Genomic DNA, 24923 nt, shown 5'->3' with positions numbered 1-24923 from the left:
GCAGTAGTTAGACTGTGACTGACTAATGTTGATTGCAGATTTATACATGCACGTTGTACGGTGTGCGTGTGATATACGAAAAAAAAGTAACAAAAACTGGTAGAAACCACTCAGGATTAATTCAGGGTTTGTTGAGGTGAGGGAGGATCACAGAGAAGGAATATTTGTGCTTTCCCTGCAAGGTACAATCCAGAAGAGCAAATCTTCAAATCCAATACCCGTTGCTTTATATTGGCCACAGTTAAGCTCAACTGGATGGTGCTTAAAACAGATTACTTGTGTGGACTGAAGGAGAGAAGAGTTTTAAAAGTGGAGTTTGAGACCTCCGTGCAGCCTTTCCTGTGTCAGTAGGGTAATGCTTGCAGTTTCGCTCAGTCTTCAGCCACGTAATGTGTAATGCTCATGCTCTAGAGTAGTTGTACTTGCAGCCTGCTTTATCTGAAGAGCAAGGAAACTAGTGAAGGGTTTAGAGAACTTGTCCTATGAGGAGCAGCTGAGGGAGCTGGGACTGTTTAGTCTGGAGAAGAGGAGGCTCAGGAGGGACCTTATCGCTCTCTACAATTACCTGAAAGGAAGTTGTAGGGAGATGGGGGTCAGTCTCTTCTCCCACGTTATGAATGACAGGACGAGAGGGAATGGCCTCAAGTTACGCCAAGGGAAATTTAGGTTAGATATCAGGAAGAGTTTCTTTACAGAGAGGGTTGTGAAGTATTGGAACAGGCTGCCCAGGGAGGTGGTGAAGTCCCCATCCCTGGAGGTGTTTAAAAACCATGTGTATTTGGTGTTGAGGAACATGGTTTAGGGACCCTGACAGTGCAGGGCGAATAGTTGGACTCAATGATCTTGAGGGTCTCTTCCAACCAGATGATTCTATGATCTCCAATTTCTGATACAAAGAAAAAAGTGAAGTTGCTAGAATGTTTTAACTCGTGTCCTAGTCTGTCTTATGCCTCTCACTGTGGCATATGTATTAATATTTACTCATACAAAGTGTTTCCAGCCAAGGAGGTGCCTAAATTGTGGGTTCTTGAGAGATGCAGAGCCCTTCAGTTGCAGGGTGCTGGGTATTTTGCTGTGGTTCATTTTGGAGTGATGTTTGTCAGCTGAGGGTTTATCTGCCAAGTGACAAAAAGCAGCTTGTAACATTTGAGGCAATTGCAGGTCCATGAGCTGCATTGTGTAAGTCAAAATCCTAATGAAATGATCCTGTGTTTCAGGACCTCACTGCCTACCCTCCCCCTTTTTTATTTTAAATAGTACGTGGTCATAACCACAGCAAGCACTGGAGAACGTGGATGTGCATTTCCTCCACCTGCTGAGGAGGCGGAAGAATAATCAATCCCAAGGTCTGTAAGGAGAAATGAGTTATTTAATGACATCTTGTGTTTGCTTTCTGTCATTTATATGATGCAGCCTCCCCTGAACTTTTTTGTTCTCTGGAGAGGTGTTTCAGAGGTGCTCCTGATGGTAAGGTTACCTCGGTTTGTTCCCAGCCCAGCAATTTTGAAACAGCAGTGTGGAAACAAGTCATGTGTGGAATACATGGAGAGGTTTGAAAAAGGCTTGCTGTAAGGGAAAGATAAGCCTTGATCCTCCCGCTTGATTCTCAGGCTGTTGCCCTCATTTGGCAAGCTCTTTGAGTTAACCTGGTTTCCTGTTGCATTACATCTGGGTCACTGGAAAAATATGTGTTCAGGAGGAATGCATGAGGTAGGCAAACGAGGTTACATCATCCTCAGAGCTCGTCAGGCCATGACTGCTTTCTAGCTCCTCCTGAATCTTCTTCAGGGGAATCCAAGTAGCTTGAATGTTATTTTCACCCAGTTTGTGCTCACAGAGAAGGATGAAGGCTCTTGAAAACCATATTCTGAGCGTTTATCAGATTTGTGCCAGGTGACATCAGGAGGAGGTAGGTCAGAACACTTGAATCATCTTTAATTCATGAAAGCAGTCATTCAGAGCACTTCTGAAGTGTCAGTTGCTTGTGGTTAGGAATGGGATATGCAGCTACTTACGTGGCCAGCACCACAAGCCTTGCCTTTATAGTTGGGTATTAAAGCTCTGGGTGCATCAAGTGGTACATCAAAAGGTGTTTGTTGGCTAGGGGAAAAGTGTTCGTGTGCCTTCGTGTTCTAGGTGATGTGTGATACTCATTTTCACAGGAGCAATTCCACGCAAACCCCGCGTTGTTGGTTCAAGTACTGTGGATAGATAGCATCAAAACTCAGAAGCATTGGTGGGTGAGTGTAAAACCTCCATCTCCACCATGTAGATGCCTTGAGGTTTGTTGTGCTTGTGTCATGGCATGCCGTTGAATTAGTCCCATTTCCAACAGAACATAAATAAAAATAAAAACGGAGAGAAAAGTGAGGCAAAGGTGGTATGAACTAAGAGTTCTGTAAATCTCAAACTCACTGTTGTGAAGTAGTGTAGACAGGGTTTAATGATCAGATGTAGTAGTTTTACATATCTCCTTTTGCTTGTACTGTGAGGGGATAATGAAATCACTAATTCCATTTCTACTCATTCTTCTTCTGTCTCTCTAATCTCCTATGTAAATCTTTTTGATACATGGAACATGAATCCTTGAATGAAAGTAGCGAATGTCAGTAGCGGAGCACTCTGTGCAGTGACTGGTTACCTATAAGACATTCCCATCCTCCAAGAGACAAGCATTCAATGTATTCATCAGGTTGTATCTGCACCGAATCAAACAGAATTCATATTCATGAGACTGTTTTCTCTCTGGTTATACAGGTTGCCTTACCAGGCATAAGTTAACTTTGATTTTTTCAGAGCATTTATTTCCTGTATTTTATAATTAATACCTTGAAACCTCTGACCTAAGAAGAGGTGGTGGTGGATTTTTATTGGCTTGGAGTGAGACTCAGGGAAAGAAGAACTTCTCTGTTGCAGAAGGGAAAGTGCTAAAATATAAGTACGTCATTTTCTTGCATACATTTGCACATCCATGGAGTTCCAGAGCCGTCTGGTATTTCCTCTGCACTGCTGGTAGTTGTCCCTCCTCATCCATTTCAAAAAGTTTGTTCTCCAGGCTGGTCCCCAGATTCCTTCATGTTGTTACCCAGTTCCTGGGATGGCACTGGGAGAGGCACCAGCAGAGGCAGGGTTTCAGAGGCTGCTGCTCCTTGTCTATTTTGCAGAAGTACCGTAAGAGCAGATACAAGGTAGTTGGCTGTTGGCATTTGCTTAGTGTTGGTGATATTACCACTGTCATTTAAGCAGTGATATTAAAAATAAAAAAACATGATCTTTTTGTAGGGAAGAGTGATGTAGGCAGGGCCTTGCAAGATGATTTGACATATAAGGAGGTATTGGTAAGAGCTGTTAGTGTCCTGAAAATAAAAGCATTTACTGTCAACCAGTGGCGAACAGAGATCTTGAATTCTGAGTCTTCACCAACACACAAAACCAGCAATTCTTTGCGTATTGTGTGTTCCAGATGTGTATTTCTGTGCGTGTTACCACGTACCGTTTCTTTACTCGTTGGAGACTGTTGCTCTTGGCTGAGGCAGGACAGAGGCAGGTGAGGAAAACAGAGTGCTGGGAGAGGAACATGCCATGTTCCGGGCTCAAAGCGGTGTGTTAAGTCACGGTGACGTTATTGAATTGCTGTAGCTCAGTGAGGTTTGTTTTCGGTTGTTCAGATACACAGCCAGTGGACGTGCTGACAGGGGACTCCAGTTGAAGACCTGAGAGTTCCATACTGTTTCCATCCACGTAAAGCCTCTAGGAATTGTCTTTATAGGAGAATCTGACTGTTAATACAGCAAGTGCGGGAGAGGTTACTTGTGGTTAACTCACCTAGCTTTCAAAAATAATTTTTCAGGCTGATAGTTAATTATACCCACCCCCCAACATTCAGTGTATTCACAGCCCTGATAGGGTTTGCACAGAAGACTGCGTTAAAATATCGTAAGTCTTTTTAAGACCTTTTTCACTGCTGAACATTCTCAGTTCCACAATTAGACACTGTGTGATTATAGTGCTTTGTCATTTAATTCTGCTTTGTTCTTTCTTTCATAGATTCATAGATTCATAGATTTCTAGGTTGGAAAAGACCTTAGAGATCATCGAGTCCAACCATCCCTAATCCCCATTAAACCATATCCTCAAGTAGCTCATCCACCCTATTCTTAAACACATCCAGGGATGGGGACTCAACCACCTCCCTGGGCAGCCTATTCCAGTGGCTGACAACCCTTTCAGAGAAGAAATACTTTCTAACATCCAACCTGAATCTCCCCTGACTAAGCTTATGCCCATTTCCTCTTGTTCTATCACCCATCACTAATGTAAAGAGCCCTTCCCCTACCTCCCCACCATCTTTTCTCAAGTATTTATAGGCCGTAATCAGGTCTCCCCTCAGCCTCCTCTTTTCCAGGCTAAACAGCCCCAACTCCCTCAGCCGCTCCTCATAAGTTTTATTTTCCAGCCCCTTGACCAGTTTGGTCGCCCTTCTTTGGACTCGCTCCAGGAGCTCAATCTCTCTCTTAAAGCGAGGGGCCCAAAACTGGACACAATATTCCAGGTGCGGCCTCACCAGTGCCGAGTACAGGGGCAGGATCACTTCCCTGCTCCTGCTGGTTACACTATTCTTGATACACGCCAGTATCCCATTGGCCTTTTTGGCCACCTGGGCACACTGCTGGCTCATATCAAGCCGGTAGTCAACCAACACCCCCAGGTCCTTCTCCGCCAGGCAGCTCTCCAGCCACTCCTCCCCGAGCCTATAGCGATGCTTGGGGTTTTGTCGTGGTTTTTTTTTTTTTGGACTGAGGGTCGAGACAAGAACCGAAAAGGGAGCACCCACCAAACATGGTCTCGGGCAAAACATGACTCAGGCTTACTTCTTAAAACGAAATAATTTATTAACAGTTACAAGAGACACAAGGGAACAAGAAAACCGGTTACTTGAGAGGAGAAAGAGAAAACAAGGCCCGATCTTAAAACAACACCTCCCCACCCCCTATTTTCCTTTCGTTCCTGGCTCTGCCTTCCCCCCAGCGGCGCAGGGAGACAGGGAATGGGGGAGTAGAGGTCAGTTCATCCATGTTGTTCACTGCCGCTCCTTTCTTAAAGGAGGAGGAGTCTTTACACCATTTTTCCCTTGCTTCGGTGGATCCCCTACTCACAAAGAAAAAGTCCCCAAACTTTTCCAAAGTAAGTCCTGCCCGCAGGATTGCAATCCTCCCCATGGATCGCACCAGTTCGGGCTTTACCAGTCTCGGCCTCTTAGGGAGCTGCTGCCACTCGCGTCGGCGTGGGTCGTCCCACGGTCTCCAGATGCCTCCACGACCTCGTCGTGCATTCCATGCCCCATTATCAACAGTACCTGGTCGCGCATCCCCTGCTCCACGACCTCTCCTGGGCTCAGGCATCTCCTTCCCGACGTGGGTTTCTCCACAGGCCACGAGTGGGTCGCTGCTCCGCCGAGTACACCCTGGCTGCAGGGGGGCCGCCTGCCATCTCACACCGATTTGCAAGGGAAGCCTCAGCTCCAGTACACCTCCTCCTGCTCCATCTTTGCTGACCCGGTCGTTGTGGTTGTCTTCTCTTAGATATTAATCCTCTCTGGGGAAGCTCGGCCCGGCGGGCACCCCGGTAGTGGGGCGCTTACCGAGTCCCCCATGCGGCTCCCCCGGCGCCATCTTGAGCACATGGCGCCGGCCCGGGCCCGAGCGGCCGCTCGGCCGGGAGCCGGGAGCGAGGGCAGCGCCCTCCTGCTCTCTCCTCGCTCCTGAGCAAAAAGCCCTTTCCCGCCCCTTTGTCTCAACTTAAATAGGGCAATTCGCAGAGGCGCCGCCTTGGCTCAACCTCCCCCGGGGGGGATGGGACTCAGATCTGGTGGCACAGGGAGCAAATCCCCTCCCCTGCCACCAGAACACCCCCCCACACATCAAACTATCACAGGTTTTTACACCCCAAGTGAAGGACTCTGCACTTGGCCTTATTAAAGCTCATGCCATTGGCCTCAGCCCAACGATCCAGTCTGATCAAATCCCTCTGAAGGGCCTCCCTACCCTCGAGCAGATCAACACAGCCTCCCAGCTTGGTGTCATCCGCAAATTTACTGAGGGTACATTCAATCCCCTCATCCAGGTCATTGATAAAGATGTTAAACAGAACTGGACCCAGCACTGAGCCCTGGGGAACCCCACTGGTGACCGGCCTCCAGCCGGATTTAGCCCCATTTACCACCACTCTTTGGGCCCGGCCATCCAGCCAGTTTTTAACCCAAAGGAGGGTGTGCCTATCCAGGCCAGCAGTTATCAGTTTCTCAACCAGAACACTATGAGAAACTGTATCAAAGGCTTTACTGAGGTCAAGGAAAACTACATCCACAGCCCTTCCCTCGTCAACCAGGCGGGTCACCCTGTCATAGAAGGTGATCAGGTTTGATTGGCAAGACCTGCCTTTCATAAACCCATGTTGACTGGGCCTGATCACCCGGTTAACATGTATGTGCTCATTAATAGCACTCAAGATAACCTGTTCCATGACTTTGCCCGTCACCGAGGTCAGACTGACAGGCCTGTAGTTCCCCGGATCCTCCTTCCTTTCCTTTGCTAATGTATTCTGTAACAAAGTACCGTCTTATAAAGGTACTTTTGTTGTTTCTGTGTTGCATTCACATGGACCTCTAACCTGATCCTAGATAGTAAAAGTGATACCCGAGTCTTTGGGTTTTGCTTCTTGTCTTGCCATGAATCATATAATCATGGAACGGTTAGGGTTGGAAGGGACCTCAAAGATCATCTGGTTCCAACTCCCCTGCCATGGGCAAGGACACCCTCCACTACTCCAGGTTGCCCAAAGCCTCATCCAACCTGGCCTTGAACACTTCCAGGGATGGGGCATCCACAACTTCTCTGGGCAACCTGTGCCAGTGCCTCACCACCCTCAATGTAAAAAATTTCTTCCTTATATCCAATCTAAATCTCCCCTCCTTCAGTTTAAATCCATTGCTCCTTGTCCTATCACTACACACCCTTGTAAAAAGTCCCTCCCCAGCTTTCCTGTAGGCCCCCTTTAGGTACTGGAAGACCACTATAAGGTCACCCCGGAGCCTCCTCTTCTCCAGGCTGAACAGCCCCAACTCTCTCAGCCTGTCTCCATAGCAGAGGTGCTCCAGCCCTCGGATCATCTTCGTGGCCCTCCTCTGGACTCGTTCCAGTAGCTCCATGTCCTTCTTGGACATGGAAAGGGCTGGAGCACCTTTCCTATGAGGACAGGCTGAAAGAGTTGGGGCTGTTCAGCCTGGAGAAGAGGAGGCTCCGGGGTGACCTTATAGTGGTCTTCCAGTACCTCAAAGGGGCCTACAAGAAAGATGAGGAGAGGCTGTTCAGTAGGGCCTGTTGTGATAGGACAAGGGGTAATGGTTTTAAAATAGAGGGAGGTAGATTCAGATTGGATATTAGGAAAAAATTTTTTACCATGAGAGTTGTAGAACACTGGAACAGGTTGCCCAGAGAGGTGGTGGATGCTCCATCCCTGGAGACGTTCAAGGCCAGGCTGGACGAGGCCCTGAGCAACCTGATCTAGTTGGAGATATCCCTGTTCCTTGCAGGGGTGTTGGACTAGATGACCTTTGAAGGTCCCTTCCAGCCCTAACCGTTCTATGATTCTATGATTCTTATGTTGGGCACTCCAGAGCTGAACACATTATTCTAGGTGGGGTCTCACAAGAGCTGAGTAGAGGGGCACAATCACTTCCCTCGACCTGCTGGCCACACTTCTTTTGATACAGCCCAGGATACGATTTGCTTTCTGGGCTGCCAGCGCGCATTGCCGGCTCATGGTGAGTTTCTCATCCACCAGCACTCCCAAGTCCTTTTCCTCAGAGCTGCTCTCGATCCATTCTCCACCCAGCCTGTCCTTGTGCTTGGGATTGCCCCGACCCACGTGCAGGACCTTGCACTTGGCCTTGTTGAACTTCATGAGGTTCTCACAGGCCCACCTCTCCAGCCTGTCAAGGTCCCTCTGGATGGCATCCCTTCCCTCCAGCGTGTCCACAACACCACACAACTTGGTGTCATCTCAAACTTGCTGGGAGTGCACTTGATCTCACTGTCCATGTCTCCAACAAAGATGTTAAATAGCACTGGCCCCTATACTGACCCCTGAGGAACACCACTCATCACTGGCCTCCACGTGAACATTGAACCGTTGACCGCAACTCTTTGAGTGCAACCATCCAGCCAATTCCTTATCCACCAAGTGGTCCATCCGTCAAAACCATGTCTTTCCAGTTTAGAGACAAGGATGTCGTGTGGGACAGTATCAAATGCTTTGGATAAGTCCAGGTAGATGATGTCAGTTGCTCTTCCCCTATCCATCAGTGCTGTAATGTCATCATAGAAGGCCACCAAATTAGTGAGGCAGGATTTGCCCTTAGTGAAGCCATGTTGGCTGTCACCAATCACCTCCTTATTTTCTATGTGCCTTAGCATAGTCGCCAGGAGGATCTGCTTCATGATCTTGCTGGGCACAGAGGTGAGACTGACTGGCCTGTAATTCCCTGAGTCTTCTTTTTTCCCCTTTTTAAAGATGGGGGCTCTGTGTCCCCTTTTCCAGTCAGTGGGAACTTCACCAGATTGCCACGACCTCTGAAATATGGTGGATAGTGGCTCAGCAACTTCATCTGCCAGTTCCCTCAGGACCCGCGGGTGCACCTCATCTGGTCCCATGGACTTGTCCACCTTCAGGTTCTTAAGATGGTCTCGGACCTGGTCTTCTCCTACAGTACAGGGTGGTTCTTCATTCTCCCAGTCCCTGCCTTTGCCTTCTGTGGCTTGGGCTGTGCCACTGGAGCTCTTGCCAGTGAAGACTGAGGCAAAGAAGTCATTGAGAACCTCAGCCTTCTCCATATCCCACGTAGCCAGGTCCCCCGTTTCCTTCCAGAGAGGGCCTACATCTTCCCTAGATTTCTTTTTATCACTGACATATCTATAGAAGTTTTTCTTGTTGCCCTTGATGTCCCTGGCCAGATTTAACTCTATCAGGGCTTTAGCTTTCCTAACCTGATCTCTGGTTGCTCGGACAATCGCTCTGTATTCTTCCCAGGCTACATGTCCTTGCTGCCACCCTCTATAGGCCTTCTTTTTGTGCCCAAGTTGGTCCAGGAGCTCCTTGTTCATCCATGCAGGCCTCCTGGTGTTCCTACCTGACTTTCTCTTTGTTGGGATGCACCGCCCCTGAGCTTGGAGGAGGTGATCCTTGAATATTAACCAGCTTTCTTGGGCCCCTCTTCCCTCCAGGGCCTCTTCCCATTGTACTCTAGCAAGGAGATCCCTGAAGAGGCCAAAGTCTGCTCTCCTGAAATCCAGGGTAGTGAGCCTGCTGTGCACCCTCCTTGCTTCTCTAAGTATCTTGAATTCTACCACTTCATGATCGCTGCAGCCAACATGATCGAACAGCCCCAACTCTCTCAGCCTGTCTCCATAGCAGAGGTGCTCCAGCCCTCAGATCATTTTCGTGGCCCTCCTCTGGACTCGCTCCAGCAGCTCCATGTTGAAGTTGGGGATTACTGGGACATCAAAATGCATGTAAACAGAGTGGTTACAAACGTTAACACTGGCTTACTGTCTAGGAATGGTTAATACATATTATCAATCCTTTGATAGTTAGGAATTCAGTAAGATCAAAGTAACATTTCTAAAAGATGACAGGTTTTTAAACTTTTTTTCATGTTTAGTTGTTGGGAGTGAGTTTGGGATTTTTAAATTTGCACTTCTTGGGTTTTGGCAGGTAAGGGACTAATGAGTTATTAGGCCTCTTTAAATAACGGTGGAGGTGTCACCTTGAAATACCTCCTAATGAAAATACTGTCAGGGCAGAACAATTATGTCCCCATTTATAATCAGAAAATGCCTTACGTTGGTGACCATATTAATTAACGTGACTTTAAACATAAGTTTGACTTAAGTATTAGTGCACAAGTGCAAAGTCTAAAGGAAGAACAGTTTGGTGCAGTTCACACTCCCACTGAAGACATGTACTGAAAACGTCCACAACCTTCTCATCCTGGTGGCTCCTCTGAATGCTGTAATTGTACTTCATGCTTCAAATCTGTTGCTGATTTATTTTTTTTCTTCTCTGTTCTCTTTCAGAAAGATGAGGTGTACCTCAACTTGGTGCTGGACTATGTTCCTGAAACAGTATACAGAGTTGCCAGACATTATAGTCGGGCCAAACAGACACTCCCTATGATTTATGTCAAGGTAGGTAACTGATAGATGTGGTTAGATGGAGAAGGTATTGTAGGAATTGACTCTGTGAATACCTCTTTTCTGACATAATTAGCTTTCTGACGTTTTTCGGAGCATGTACATCTTGAGACAAGGAAAAAAAAAAGATTACGCTTATTATTTGTTAGGAAGATTAGAGGCTTAAAGCAAGCACTCCCAATTTCTCGCTTCACAAAGATCTTGCAATGGTTCGGGGAGACCAAGTGTGAGGGAGTGTTTTGGTTTTGAAGCAGCTTAAAGACTGACACCAGCCAGATGAGCAGCTTCCATTTCCTGAGATGACGAAGAACCAATAGTACAAAGGTCAGGAACCGAAAGAGGATGTCAGGAAGAATACTGTTCTCTTATCTGTTATCTTCCCCTTTTCGTGGCATATGAGTAAGAGCTCACGTGCTTCTGTTGTGGGCATGAGAAGCGTGGTTTTGTCTCCACTTGGAGCTCATTGCCTCTTGTCTTGAGTAAGTACCTGGAGTAAGATGCTTGTACGCACGTTGTAGCCTCAAAACCTCACTGAAGTTGTCTGCATCTTTTGTTGTCTTTTACAAAGTGGTTAAAAAGAATAAAACTGCTCTTTTTTTTTTGTCAAACGTGATCCATCTGAGTCTCATAGTTCCATTTCATATGTTTTGGTGACCACAGTCCACATGCTAGTCAATGATGGTGTTTTCACAGGGCGTTAAATTGTTAAGGTGGCATCGAGGTAACATTACATGGAAATTAGCAACAAATGTTACTAATTTGTATTGATTTCTCCAGACTCCTCTTTAAAAGTGTAATTCTTAACATGAGGGTGGGCTTAAGAAAAAAAACTTCAATTTGATTGAAAGAAGATGAAAGTTACAAAGATGAAGCTGCAAATAGTAATTATTCCAATAATGCAGTGTTGTGCCGTAACTGTACATGCCTAGGTTGTAAATGACATGTCTCCACCATAGCCAGCACTGGCACATGTTTTTAGGAAAGCATGGAATTATATCATCCAGCAGTAACAATTTCTGCTGCAGGGTCGCTCTGTTTGGTCTGTTCGTGGAACAGCGTGTCTTCAGGTTACATGCTCCCAAAAATCTGCTAGCTTAACTTTTGATGAATTGTTTATATATCTTTTGTCAGTACTCTTGCCCTAATTGCTCTTCATTATGGGAACCCCTGAAAAATTGCCCTTACTTATACTTGGAGAGAAAATTCTGCTTCAGCTCTTTCATCTTGCTAGATGCTTGGGACTTCCCGTTCCAGGTAGCTTGGAAGGCTGTTCTTACATTTCTGGCAAGGCAAGCCTTTCTCATAATCCTGCATTTAAAAAAATCATATTACCTTGATGTCACTAAAACTTTTGCAATTTTCCAGACATCTTGGCTACACAAAAGTCAGATCATACCTATTTGTTGACTTCTGATTGATATCTAGGTAGGCAGAGAGCTGCTCTTCCCTGGGCAACAGGGAGACTGTTGAAGAACTGGAGGGAAGCTTTTCTAGTCATCTTTTTGTTAATTTTTATTTGTAACTTCAAACATGCGGTAAGAAATTCTTGGAAATTTAGAGTTTGCTGTGTGGAGATGAAAAGGCATTCTTTCTAAATCCCACGTGTGTTGACTTGACTCCTCAACTTAGAGCAATCTTCTACATTATTTTGCAATACACTTGCACAATGCATACTCAACGTGTTTAGAGCAGGCGATTCAGAAAACATGTTTGTTTGCTCTCCTTTATTCAGGATTGTGGTTTTCAGAAACAAATATGAAAACTGAAGACCTAGAGCCAAAATTCAGATGATCCTTCTCCCGCTTGTACTTTCCCTGCCAAACAAACAATAAAAAACACAGGAGAGAGAAAGCGTAAAGTCAACGATAGTGGTGAAAGCGAGGCAAACATGACCTGATACCAATATCTGGTGATTGCACCTGGTTTTACAGACTGTTAAAGCTGAACTGTGGAGAACATGCTTAGGGAAAGCATGGAAGTGCATCTCTGGTACAGTGTCCTGCCTGTAGCTGGATGTTAAATGGAACCTTGTGGGGGACACGACAAAGATGATAAATAACCTGGCAGCCTGTTGTCAACCTTGGAACAGGGTTTCCCATGCCTTTATGACTGCGTATGCTTTACAGCCCTAATTGTATCCAGCAGCTCTTTACTCTCCATAGCGGAAAGCGTGTAGCTCCAGCTTGCCCTGTGAAGCTCTTGGCTTCGTAACATCTCCCTTTGTTGTGTTCCTCCTTGCTATGCCTTGGAAAGGGAGCAGAGAGGACTCTCCCTCAGCATACTTGTTTGCTGTGCCTTGCATAAAATTATTCCCAACAGTTGTTTTTAATCTGCCTTCTCTTTTTGCCCAGAGATTTGAAATTGAGTCTGTCCCCTCACCAAGAGAAACTTCAAGATTCACTCGAGTGACAGGCTGAGACACTACCATAGTCCTTGGGCAGCATTTAGTATGCTGTTAACTTCATCAACTAAAGGGTTTTCTTGGAGTTTTTGAGGGGGCATTTTCTTTAGGGTTCTTCTGTTTTTAGTAACCTGGAATACTTCTTTTCTATGAAGAGGCTGATTTATAAAGCAAACTGAAACACCTTTATTTTGTATGTGTTTTTTATGATTTCCATTATTTATAAATGTTGGAAAGCTGGCACGATTATTTTTAGAATTGTGCTCATTTTTGAAAGGACAAATGAACAGATTTGAACTGCATGTGTGGGTATATGGCAAAGGGTTGATGGGGAAGGCATGTAAATACCTTGCTCATCTTCATAGCACTAATACGTGTTCAGTAGGGTCTTTTTTGTGATTTTGTTTTTCTTCTAATAAGAGTTTGTGCTAAATTAATTGTTTTCCCTGTTTTGACTGGGAAAGCATGCCTCATGCAATGTTTCTGTGTTCCAGTTGTACATGTATCAGCTGTTCCGGAGTTTAGCCTATATCCATTCCTTTGGGATCTGCCACCGGGATATAAAACCACAGAACCTCTTGCTGGACCCTGATACAGCTGTTCTAAAACTCTGTGACTTCGGAAGGTAAGCGCATTTGTGGCCTGAAACCTGGTGAAAAGAGCTTCCTTCAAAGTGAACCTGGGCACTACTTTGCAAAGAAATCCTCTGTATTCCTCAGAGGGTTTCGTTTGTAGTTTTGAAGGAGAAATTATTGATGTTCTGTTTTCCTCTGAAAATGAGTTCATATAAGAGGAGAGGGGAAAAAAGGGCTGGAAAAGGATATCAAGTGAGAGGGAATTAAAAGTTCAAGCCTGTAATTTATGCAGATATTAGAAAAATAAAATAAATATGCTGTCACATAGGGAAAATACCACAGCATGGAAAAATACAACCAAATATTAGGGTGAAATGTGTTTAGGGAAAAGAGGACAGGTACAGTGGCATAGTAACCTAAAAAGGCTAATATTACACTTCATTAGTCTACTAATGTACACCAGTTCACTTAATATTTCAAATACTGTAGAGACTCAAAGATCAGAAGCAACACTTCTAATCGAAGCTCTTATTGGACATCTGTATCCTAGTTTCCAATGGCACATTTATTTCCAGTATCTGTTCCAGTGAATCCCCTTTAGAATCCAGCCCCCATCCTAGAACTGATACAGAAATTCCGAGAATCCACACTGAGACAGGAGGCAGATTTCTCTCCGAGAAAGTTAAGTCCTTAGATTGTCCTGTAAGTTTGCAGACTAAAATAGTTAGGGCGTATGTGCGAGAGGTCACGGAAGCTGCTGCTGCTAAATTTCACTTGCCTGTAGTGAGTGGAAATGTCAGATCGTGGTTATTCAAGCAGTGCATCGTCATGCCTGGTCGGTCGGGAATCTCCTTCTCACTCTACCTCACCAATACTGGAGCAAAATAGGAATCGCACTGAAAGTCAAAATGCACAAAAAAGTGGTACTTCCTCTGTCTTAATAGTGGGAATTTGTTAACTATAGTTTCTTTATAGAAAAAAGAAAACTTCCTAGAACATGCCAAGTGGGTTATGGGAGTCTTTCTCCTCTGAAGGCTGAGAGGAGCGTCTGAAAAGCTGGACGTTGGATTTGGCTGGCTTGGGTTTGGTGCCACTTAGTTGAATATCATATTTCTGAAAGGGCAGTTTTGTCTTCCAGCTTCTTTCTATCTGACACATGGTGTTAATTAAGAAAGAAGTGTAATATGTTCATAGACTCATGTTCTGAAAGTAATTGTACTCTTGTGTTCCTTTATTTTCTTAGATTCTTCCAAAGGTAGTGGTTGAGGCAGTACTGTAGGTTAGAACCTTTGTGGCTGATCTCTTGCAGTATACATGAAGCCTTCGTCTTAATCATGGACTTCTTACATATGGCAAAGTGGTTTTCCTTTGTCTCCTCATACCACGTTTCCTTAAACAGGAAAGAGCCAGAATATTCTGATGAAATTTAAAAAAAAAAAAAAAAAAATTAAAAAAAAAATGCTCTCGGTTCTGTTATGTACCCAGAGCTTTTGAACCTTTAAAAGGTAACTGCGTTTGACTGAACTGTATTCTGTCCTCTCTTTCTTAGTAAATAAACTTTCTGTACCTGGCAAAAGACAACTGCCAGCCAAAAATTGGACCCTATTAGTCACCTAGATTGTAGTCAGAATTTCCTTTGCTATGGCCAATATAAGGTGACCTTTTGATGGATTGGACTGGTTTCACGGTAAGTTGTTGAGTCTGTAGCTTGCGTTAGCTTAGAAGAACATGGTACTTCAGCATTTAGGAACTGGAGGTGGGTGAAGAGTGCCGAAGCTTGAATGTTGGTCTGCACTGCAATACCGTCAAAGTGTTCATTACTGAAAGGTTATCATTTTGTTTCCTTTCCAGTGCGAAACAGCTGGTTCGTGGAGAACCTAATGTCTCATACATCTGCTCTCGGTACTACAGGGCACCAGAGTTGATCTTTGGAGCCACCGATTATACCTCCAGTATAGGTATGTACATGTATTTGTTGAAACCTATGCCAACTGCACGAGTCTTTATTCTGTAGTTAAGTGTAAAGGATTCCAGAAATCTTGGATACGATGCCAAGACACATAATTTTATTCTAAGTAGTCAAGTACCACTTCTTAATGAAATACACAGATTTTGTAGGTGGCTGCTGGGATTTCTATGCCTTTTGAGATTTTGGTATCGATTGATTGCATTAGGAAAGGGGCTTTTTTAACGTATGGGGGGAAAACCTGGTTTAAAACAAAACGTTTTCTACCTATCCAGGTAATTTTGGCTATTTAGTTTAAAAGTAGGTATGAGATCTCAAGCCAAAAAAGCATTTGATGGCTTAAAATAACTGTAAAGAAGGATTGTGGAAATATGAACTGCTGCATCTGATGTGCTATGATTAGACACAAATAATTCTGTTACTTATTTACTTGGCTTTTAGTAAAGCATTTTTTAGTGGGAGAGAAAGTGTGGCCTGTTGATTGGCTTTAAAAGCTCTTGACAGTTTCAATATATTGCATACAAGCAGTGGTCTTTCTGATTCAACTTACTCTGACTTCTGCTGTCCTTAATTTTGAACACAAAGATGACTTCTTTCTAATACCTGGCACGTAACCGTGTCATGAAAGTGTTAGGGAAGCTGGACGTTTTGGCGGAGGACAGGGAATAGCTGGGTTTTCATACAGTGGAATCATAAAAATAAACAGCATTGTGTTGGCTGATTATGGGTAATTTCTTCAGTTTTCTAGTCAAGATATTCCCTGAGCCCTTTCTGAAAGCTGGTGCTAAAGATATGAGATTTGGCTCTCAAGTTCCCTGATACTGTGCTAAGCTTCTACCGTGCTTATAGCCTGGGGTCGCTTAGGCAAGGTGTAGTATGTTCAAAAGGATTTGCAGACCATGATCAAGTCTTGGCAGAATATGTTTATAACCCGTTAAAGTGTGTTTAATTTTAGTATGTTCTAACTGGTATTAAACTCACTGACTGGCTGGTTTCAACTCTGTAGCTCTTTGAAAATAGAAGTGTACCTGAAGACTTACCTGCTCTTGTTAATTTTTCTTTTCCAGTTGTTATTCTTCAGTATGTATTGTAGCATACAATGTATTGTCTCCCCTGCTATAAAAAAAAAGGCAGAACCATAAGAAGTCTGAGGAAAGTACTGGCACAATAAAGATAAAAAGGCAGAACTTACTTAATGGTTGGCTACTGCCAAAAGTGGCAGCCCTAGCCCTACTCCTTCTTGCCACTGGATACCTTGGCTCTCATGGTTTGCTGTTTAATACACCCATTTGGCTTCAATTGACAAGAGAATTTATTGTGGTTAGGTTAACTTTCTGCTTTTTTGGTAAATTGAACCGATGTTACTGTGCAGTCCGATAAGCAGTAGAGCCCTCAGAAAAGCAAAGCGGCGGGAGCTCATGAGTGAGAGGAAGGCAGCTGATCCTGGTTGGCATCTTTTTGCCAGCTGAGAGCTAATAGATTGGCTCCACTATGTTATCAGAATGCACTGAGACAACTTGTTTCGGAGGATAACGGCATAAACCAAATATTTTAGGTGTCACCAGAAGAGACTGCTTTGTAGATATGTCTGTGAAACGTCTCGTGCTCCAACTGTATAATGACTTTAGTTTTGCACTTTTTCGCAGAGCTTTTCTAAAGTTTTGTTTTCTTATCTACTGATCTCTAAAATAGTTACGATAAATCAGTCATTCTAAATTGAGGACTCCGTTTTCCATTTGCCAAAAACATCATTAATTTCAATTATTGTGGTTCAGACTTTCTCACACCCCCCAAAAATCACTGTCCCCCAAGCCCCTTCCCTGAACACATCAGTCTAAAGGAAACTTTACACAGAGTAGCTTGAAAATGGAAGTTGGGCAAATACACCTGCCTTCCTGCCCTTTCCTCTCTCCACTTCCATGTCAACAAAGTCTTTGCATTTGGATGCTGGGAAGTAATAAAATGCTTTTACAAACTTACTTTTTGTTTCCCAGTGTTCTGCAATATGTTATAAATTCCAAGGGTTTAGTTTTGTGATGCTGGTGCTTCCAAGGATGGTAAATACTGTGGTATTCCTTAGTTCTTGCTTCATGAGTAGCAGCAGTGCTTAGTGAGAACTCTTCCCTAATTCACATAGGATTACTCATCCAGACTCAAACGGCAGTGTTTGTGTACCAACCAAGGAGCACAGACAGGTTTCTTAAAAGAAAGGGAGAGGAAAGAATATTTAATTATCAGTAATTTATCCATAACTCAAACTATAGGAAACCATGAAATGCTTCAGTATTGTAATACTGCATTTTAAACCTTTTTTTTTTTTAATATAGACATGCTTGCATTTTCTAGTTGCTGTTTTCTTCTGAACTATTAGCACAGAGTCTTTTCCTGCTCCAGTCTTTTTCTCTGTATAGGAATTCACATGGAGGCAGGGGGGTAACAAAAACTGAGCTTAAATGTGATTTAGAGATCTTCACTCTTCTGTTAAATATGCTATGTTAAAACCACATTAAAAATAAAATCAGAGAAGACTATGAAGCCAAAAAGTATTCTAAGTACAACTCTTTCGTACATTATCTGTGAGGCATCCAGCTGTTTTCCTGAGGTTTTTTATTTGCTAACATTACTGCAAGGCTTATGATTGTAACATGCTGCAATATAGTAATTATTGGAAATATTTCTGGATAAGAAGTGCGTTTTAAACTGTTGTGGTTTAGCCCAGCTGACAACTAAGTGCCGCACAGCTACTCGCTCACCCACCCCCAGGGGATGGGGAAGAGAATTAAAGGAGAAAAGGGAAGGAGGCCTGTGGGTTGAGATAAGAACAATTTAATAATAATTAGAATATGAAAACATATATGTGTGTGTATAATGATAATAATATATACAAACAAGTGATGCACAGTGTAATTGCTCACTACTCAGTGACCAAGGCCTGTCCCGTCCTGGCAAATGATCCCGAAACAGCTAAGTACTGACAAGGCAATCCCAGATGAGCGAGAGACTCAAGAAGAGAATAGGAGCGAGAGGTTGTCTGGCTTCCTCTAGGTTGTCTTGTAACACACACATGAATTTGTCCTTGCAACATTACTTTTCAGGGTATCAGAAACTAAAGTTGGTTCCAGGATGTGTCTTTTCATCCTGGATGTCACAACAGAACTGCAGACTGGCTTTTAACTTGTAGGATCTTGTTTATTTCCTCAAAGTGCATGACTTAAATTCAAACCCAAAAGGGCCCTTTATAAATAACTCTCAGCCAGGGGTCGTGTTTTTTGCGCTTCTGTAAATTACTGCATTAGTGCTGTATGTAAATATATATGCTAGTAAGAATAGCATCAAAACACCTTTTCTGCAGTTAGTGCCTCTGTGTGTGTCATCCAGCGGACCTGGGACTATTATTAAAATAATGACCTGGGAAATGACCTATTCAAGTTTTTAACTAATCCCTGTTGCCACATAGCTACGAATGGAGGTCTGTCGTCTGCCTGCGTTACAACTTCAAGGGGTTTTTCAGTGGTCAGGCACCAGCACTCGTGCCACTTGGGTGCTTTTGTAACTTGGACAGTTTGGGCCCTCATGCACCCTTGACAATGAATTGTCATTGACATGAATTGACATGAATTGTCATTGAACCTCATGAAGTTCAACAAGGCCAAGTGCAAGGTCCTGCATGTGGGTCAGGGCAAATCCAAGCACAAGTACAGGCTGGGCGGAGAATGGATTGAGAGCAGCCCTGAGGAAAAGGACTTGGGAGTGCTGGTGGATGAGAAGCTCAACATGAGCCAGCAATGTGCGCTGGCAGCCCAGAAAGCCAACCGTGTCCTGGGCTGCATCCAAAGCAGCGTGGGCAGCAGGTCGAGGGAGGGGATTCTGCCCCTCTGCTCTGCTCTCGTGAGACCCCACCTGGAGTACTGCATTCAGCTCTGGGATCCCCAACACAAGAAGGACATGGAGCTGTTGGAGCTGGTCCAAAGGAGAGCCACGAAGATGATCTGAGGGCTGGAACACCTCTGCTATGAAGACAGGCTGAGAGAGTTGGGGCTGTTCAGCCTGGAGAAGAGAAGGCTCCGGGGTGATCTTATTGCAGCCTTCCAGTACTTAAAGGGGCCTACAGGAAAGCTGGTGAGGGACTTTTTACAAGGGCGTGTAGTGATAGGACAAGGGGAAATGGCTTTAAACTGAAAGAGGGCAGATTTAGATTGGATATAAGGAAGAAATTTTTCCCTCTGAGGGTGGTGAGGCACTGGAGCAGGTTGCCCATAGAAGTTGTAGATGCCTCATCCCTGGAAGTGTTCAAGGCCAGCTTGGATGAGGCTTTGAGCAACCTGATCTAGTGGAAAGATGTCCCTGCCCATGACAGGGAGGTTGGAACTAGATGATCTTTGAGGTCCCTTCCAACCCAAACCATTGTACAATTCTATGAATTCTGCAAGGGTGTGCATGTTCCTGAGGTTTGCTGGGGATAGCGCATAGTTTTGTTCCTGCAGCTCATTTGTAGGAGGTTTGGATTTTTTTTGCAAACCAAGCCCTTCAGCGATCCCTTGACAGCATTTTGGCCAGAGCTTCTTCCTTGCAGGTCTGGGTGTGTTACGCCATCCCAGAGCATGTTGCCAACATGCTGCCTGCTGAAAAACTGTGGGATGGCTGCCCACGTTCCCCAGCAGTGTCCTGGGACAAACGCAGGTGCTGGAGCAGGGATGGATGCAGACATTTCTGTTGCTGTGTGATCGTCTTACATAGAAAGAAGCTGTGCAGTTAAGCTTTACACCCAGAACATGCATTTTTTTTTTTACTAGGTTAGGTGATGGGGCAGTGGAGAGCTCATGAGAACGGGGCGATGCTTCTGGATAACAAGGATCTGCTGGTCTTGGTGCGTTTTCTCTGGTAGGAATTGAGAGCATTCCAGAGGGAAAACTTAGAGGCACTGGCAGAGAAAGATTAATCTCTGTGACTGTTTTGCTGGCTTCTCTTGGGGCGTCCAAAAATAAGTATCACAAAGTTACTCATTCACTTTGCTGACGAGCGCTAAGACTGAGGGAGAGAGCGTTTCGCCTCAGCAGGCTGGAGCAGGAGCTCCTCTGGAGGCACGCGGAGTCTGGCTGTCTCAGTTTCCTGGGGAAGAACCATCACGAGGTGTTTTCCCAACCTGTTGCCAAACAGTGAAAAGTATTTGTCTCTGTGTCTCGGATGGCAACTTCCAACGCTGAAAATAAGCACAGGCATTAATTTAGTGATATATTCTATCACCTGTCATTGCAGTTTCATCTCTTCGTGGCAGAAGAATACATACACCTTGGAGATTTTGCTCCAAGTACTGGAACAAGGATGGCTTTCCAGGCATTTCATGCTTCAGCTTTATTCTGTCTCCGTAATCTGTGGATCTGTGGTGGCTTGATGCACAAAACTTGCACTGACATAGTATGTGTGCCTGTAATCCAGAATTTTGCTCTCGTTCTGACATCCCAAAAAATGTTCCAAACAAGCAGCAATGAAAAGCACTTCGTGTTCTGGCATTTGGCAACTAGAAGCTGCTGATTTTACGACTTCCTAGGGCTTGCTTTTCTGACTCTTGGTTTCTTCCCTGCTAGTTTGTTTCCAGAGTTTCTAGAGCAGCAGCTTTGAGTCACCTCCAAGATGGAAGAAGTCCATCAAGATCAAGGGATAGTGGGGCAGAGATGGATAGATGGTGGGGCAAGGGAAGTAGAAAGATAAATGTGCCCCATCAGTGTCAGATAAAGGAAAGTTCTTAGTTTGTGCTGAATGGATGAGAGCAGACTCAACTTTTTCTTTTTTCTTCATGTCCTCCAAACAACAAGTTGGAGGAGCTGGAGCATAATACAACGAGTGGTGCTCATGCCTTGAAAAAGAGGGCCAGCTTCTCAGCTTGGAAAAGCAGAGTTTGAGATAACAGAAATGAAATTTGTGGACAGGATATTCTGTCACAGACAGCTGGAAATGGCCATTGCCCACTTGTACAATTGAAGTTAAGGAGTGTATTTTGCAGGTTGTTCTGCTGGATACCTCTTCCTGAACTCCTTTTCTTACCTTCTCTAGTGCTGGAATGGCATTCAAAAGCAAGGGAGTTATACAGATGATATTATTAGGCGAGTTAATGTTCACCTAAAGTAATAGAAAATTAAACTAATTAAGAAAAGTTTTGTGATGTAAGAGGCAATATGAATTTTTGTCTGCTTAAATTAGTGCCGGTAGTTCTTGTGATAATGGTATTTGTCTCAGTGTTCTTCAGTCTACAGAAGATATGACATTACCTACTATTATAATGTGTGAAAACTCTCTAAAATAAGATTATTTGGAGGTTGCTTTTGGCTGGCAGTTGCATTTACTGGCCGTATTTAGACTACATTTCACTGAAGGTATGAATGAAGTAGCCTTGCCTGCTTTCTTCTGCTTACAATTTCAGTATTTTCAGTATTTCAGTATTTTCTTCTAAAGTTTCAAATTGTCCCAGCACTTTCAGTATTTTCTTCGAAAATTTCAGGTTGTCCCAACGAGTTTGGCATAAGGATGGTTTGATTCTTGTTTATTAACCAGTTTAAAGCATGTGAATGGTAGTCTTGTTTCACCTTAATTAAATTGTGCACGTTAAAAAGAAATAGTTCAGAAAATGCTTCTCCTCCCATGGAAGCGGGTAGTTACACCACAAACTTTCTCTGAAGAATTATTAACCTGTAATAGTTGGCTGTGACTGTACTAAGGCAGAAAAGGATCTGGGAAGGAGCTGTCAAAAACTGGTATTAACTACCTTATCACTTCTCTTAAGTAACATGTCTTTAAATATGGAATTTAGTACATTGGTTACTTCAGGCTTGAGAAAATCCACATGTGGAAGATCAATTTTGAAATGCCAGATTCAAAGGTGAAAGGGGGGTGGGAAGGCAAACAATCTGGGAGCCAAATTTTAGTCCTGTTAAAGTCGATGGCATAAATTCCATGGAATTTCAGCAGAGCTGAAATTTCCCAGTTTCTTCCTTGCTCACCAGAGTTGTGTAAACACCTGTGTAAATTGTGTTTTGTTGCCGTCCCTGCTTGGAGCTGCTGAAGTCAGCCTCTGCTCTCTGGCTTGCGCTGAGGATGCTTCGAGGGTTTGTTCACTTACTTACCCAGGGAACGTTGCCCAAGTCCTAATTTGGAAGTCAGTGAAATCACACTCCTGGAAAAAAGTTGGGGATTTTGGAATGCCTGTAGCTTATTTCAGTGTGTTTAAAGTGTTAGCAAGCAGAATCAAGGAAAATTACCACGCAATTTGAAAGATTTCACTGTGTGAGGAACAACCACATAGGTTTCTGATGGATTTGTTGTATGCTTGATGGATTAAAGCCATCACCGATACAGCAGGTATTCCTCAGACTTCCTCAGCTACTTCCTCATGACCTACATCTTTTTTCTTGTTTCTCCCCCTGCGATGCCTTCAGCTTTCTCATGTACCTTCTGCTGTTTCTGCCTTTCCTTCTTGCTTGAGCAAGGACCTTGAGACCTTGCACATCCTTCAGCTTGTTGACAGCTGCAGTTTGGTGGGGTGGGAGCAAGCCAGGCACGTCCTGCAGGGACCAAGCCTTCCTCTCCTCAGCAGCAGCACTGAGGCACACTCTCCTTTCTGTTTTTACAAAACTTCTGCAATGGATTTGAGACTTCTGCCTTTCAGACTGGTCTGAAATTGGCTGATGGAGTATGAAGGCATTTAGGGAGATTGGGAAAGGATAAAACAGCACAAGGCCAACTCGATGGAGCAGCCAGGCCAGAAGGTTATTTAAAATAATTTTTAAAAGCCACAGCCTTATTTAAAAAAAAAAAAAAAAAAATCACAGCATAGTTTCAAAATTTTGTCAGGGAGATGTGAATGCTGACTTACTGTCACATCAGCTTTGGGTTTGTGTATGTGCTGTCGAATACTTTTGCTCCCCATATATTGTTTCTTTTTCAGTGCAAAGTAAGGATTGAAGTTGTAAATAACGATTATAGCTTTGGGGTACCGCTTGTGATACACTTCAGTGTAAAGGACTCAGCTCTTTCAAAACTGCTTAAGGTGCCTTTAAATAGGCTGTTAAGTTACAGTGCTCTGACTGGTTGGTACGTTCAGTCTGTTTCTTCAATACGTCTGAAGAAATCTGTGCTATCTGTTGAACTGCTGTGTAACTTCTATGAACCCAGTATGCATGGGATGACATAAAAAGTGATTCTTTGCATTATCTTTTTGTTGTATGTGTTGGTCCAGCAGCAGGAGCTATCACAAAGGGACATTATTTAGCAGTGGGATGCAATTAAATGTTCTTTACGTGATGCCTTCTTCATTTGTTGTCCAAAAGAGAGCTTAGCACCTCGGTGGCCAGATCAGCTTTTATTAAATATGACTAAAAGATCAAAAAGCTTAATCTGATTTGTCGTCTTGTTGAAATTCAAGACTCAAATTTTGGATTATTTCCGGTTGTTGTTTGTATTGTAAGTAGTTACTTTTTAGGATAATCCCTGATGTATTGTTTGTACTAAGTTATTATGTAAAAATGCATCCGCTTGACTTAGAGGTGAATGATTTTTGAAAGCTGCAGCAACCAGCAGTGCTTTTTGTCTACTGTATGTTATGACTGAACCGTATCTTTCCTGAGAAGGGGAAGTATTTTTGCATAGCCCCTCTCTCTTTCATTTAGAAATGAGGGAAGGAAAAGTCTGTTCTGACTTGCAGATTATTTTGTTACCAATCTTGAATTCCTGAAAGTTTTTTTAATTATTTTTCGCATCAGTCTCCAGTGGTTGTGACAAAGTGATAATAGACTGTTCAGAGAACTGTCAGAGATGTTTTTTACACAAACCTTTAGCCATAACTGACAGTGTTGTGCGTATCCTGCTTCCCAATGGTATAGTTAAAATACAGTAGAGGAAGAAGGATCTCTTCCATAGCGTGGGTTATCTCAGGTTGGAAAAGGCCTCAGGAGGTAAATTCTCTGGGTTTTGAGTTGTGGTGCTGCTGCTGCTATTTTGCAGGAGAAGATTAGATCATAAAAGTAGACGAGAATTCAAAGACAGATGGGTGGAAGGGGACTGGTTTTGTTCTTTTCCCTTTTGGGGCGTTAGAGTATGGTAGGTTTACAGATTTTAACTGATTGTTTGAGGTTAGATTTTAGTGTAAGGTTTCAGATATACATTGCAAAAAATTACAACTTTCCAGAAAACCTTATAGTCAGTGTATTTTTTCTGGAGAAACAGTTATCTCTGCATCTAGGTGCAATACTTCCAGTGTGCTGAGCTGCTTAAACTTCAATATTTGGTATGCAGTTACAGCAGATTCTCAGAACCATCTGCTATGCAGTGGTTACTGCAATGGCTTTGTTAGGGTTTTCGTTTGGATTAACTGTGTTTCAAAAATAAAATACTGTTTTCTGTAGTACTTGGATATATTGTGAAGTTGCTGTTGTAGCGTTGAATTGTCTTATTTATATCTAAGAAATTACACACGTAATAATTATGAAAATTTTCTTCATGTGGAGGAGCACCTGCTAGTGACTACTGGTAGCTTTTGGTGTATGTATGGAAATTAGTTGATGGCTTCTTTGGTGGGTGCTGTTGATCTGATCTGTGACTTGCAGTTCTGTTGTCTCGCCAAGTCTGCAAATGGAATTGGAAAAAAGATTAGGTCTTGAGGTGACTGAGTTAGAGAGACTGTCTCCTAGATCCGTTAATCATCATGTACTGCAGGATGCAGGTAATACTTGCAGTGCTGG

The 24923-nt window shown here is 43.7% G+C and overlaps 1 protein-coding gene across 2 annotated transcripts in view; it reads left to right on the top strand.

Moving 5' to 3' along the window:
• The window catches only part of GSK3B (glycogen synthase kinase 3 beta), a 166304-nt gene that overhangs the window by 101771 nt on the left and 39610 nt on the right, over positions 1–24923 (top strand). For both annotated transcript variants that reach the window (XM_086618339.1, XM_086618415.1), the window contains exons 4-6: positions 10134–10244; positions 13146–13276; positions 15078–15184. In XM_086618339.1, the coding sequence (XP_086474465.1) occupies positions 10134–10244; positions 13146–13276; positions 15078–15184 (349 nt within the window). The remainder of the gene's footprint in view (positions 1–10133; positions 10245–13145; positions 13277–15077; positions 15185–24923) is intronic.

Source organism: Tauraco erythrolophus, chromosome 1, assembly GCF_009769465.1.
Source record: "Tauraco erythrolophus isolate bTauEry1 chromosome 1, bTauEry1.pri, whole genome shotgun sequence".
NCBI classification, from domain to species: domain Eukaryota; kingdom Metazoa; phylum Chordata; class Aves; order Musophagiformes; family Musophagidae; genus Tauraco; species Tauraco erythrolophus.
This window is presented reverse-complemented; position numbering and strand designations above follow the sequence as displayed.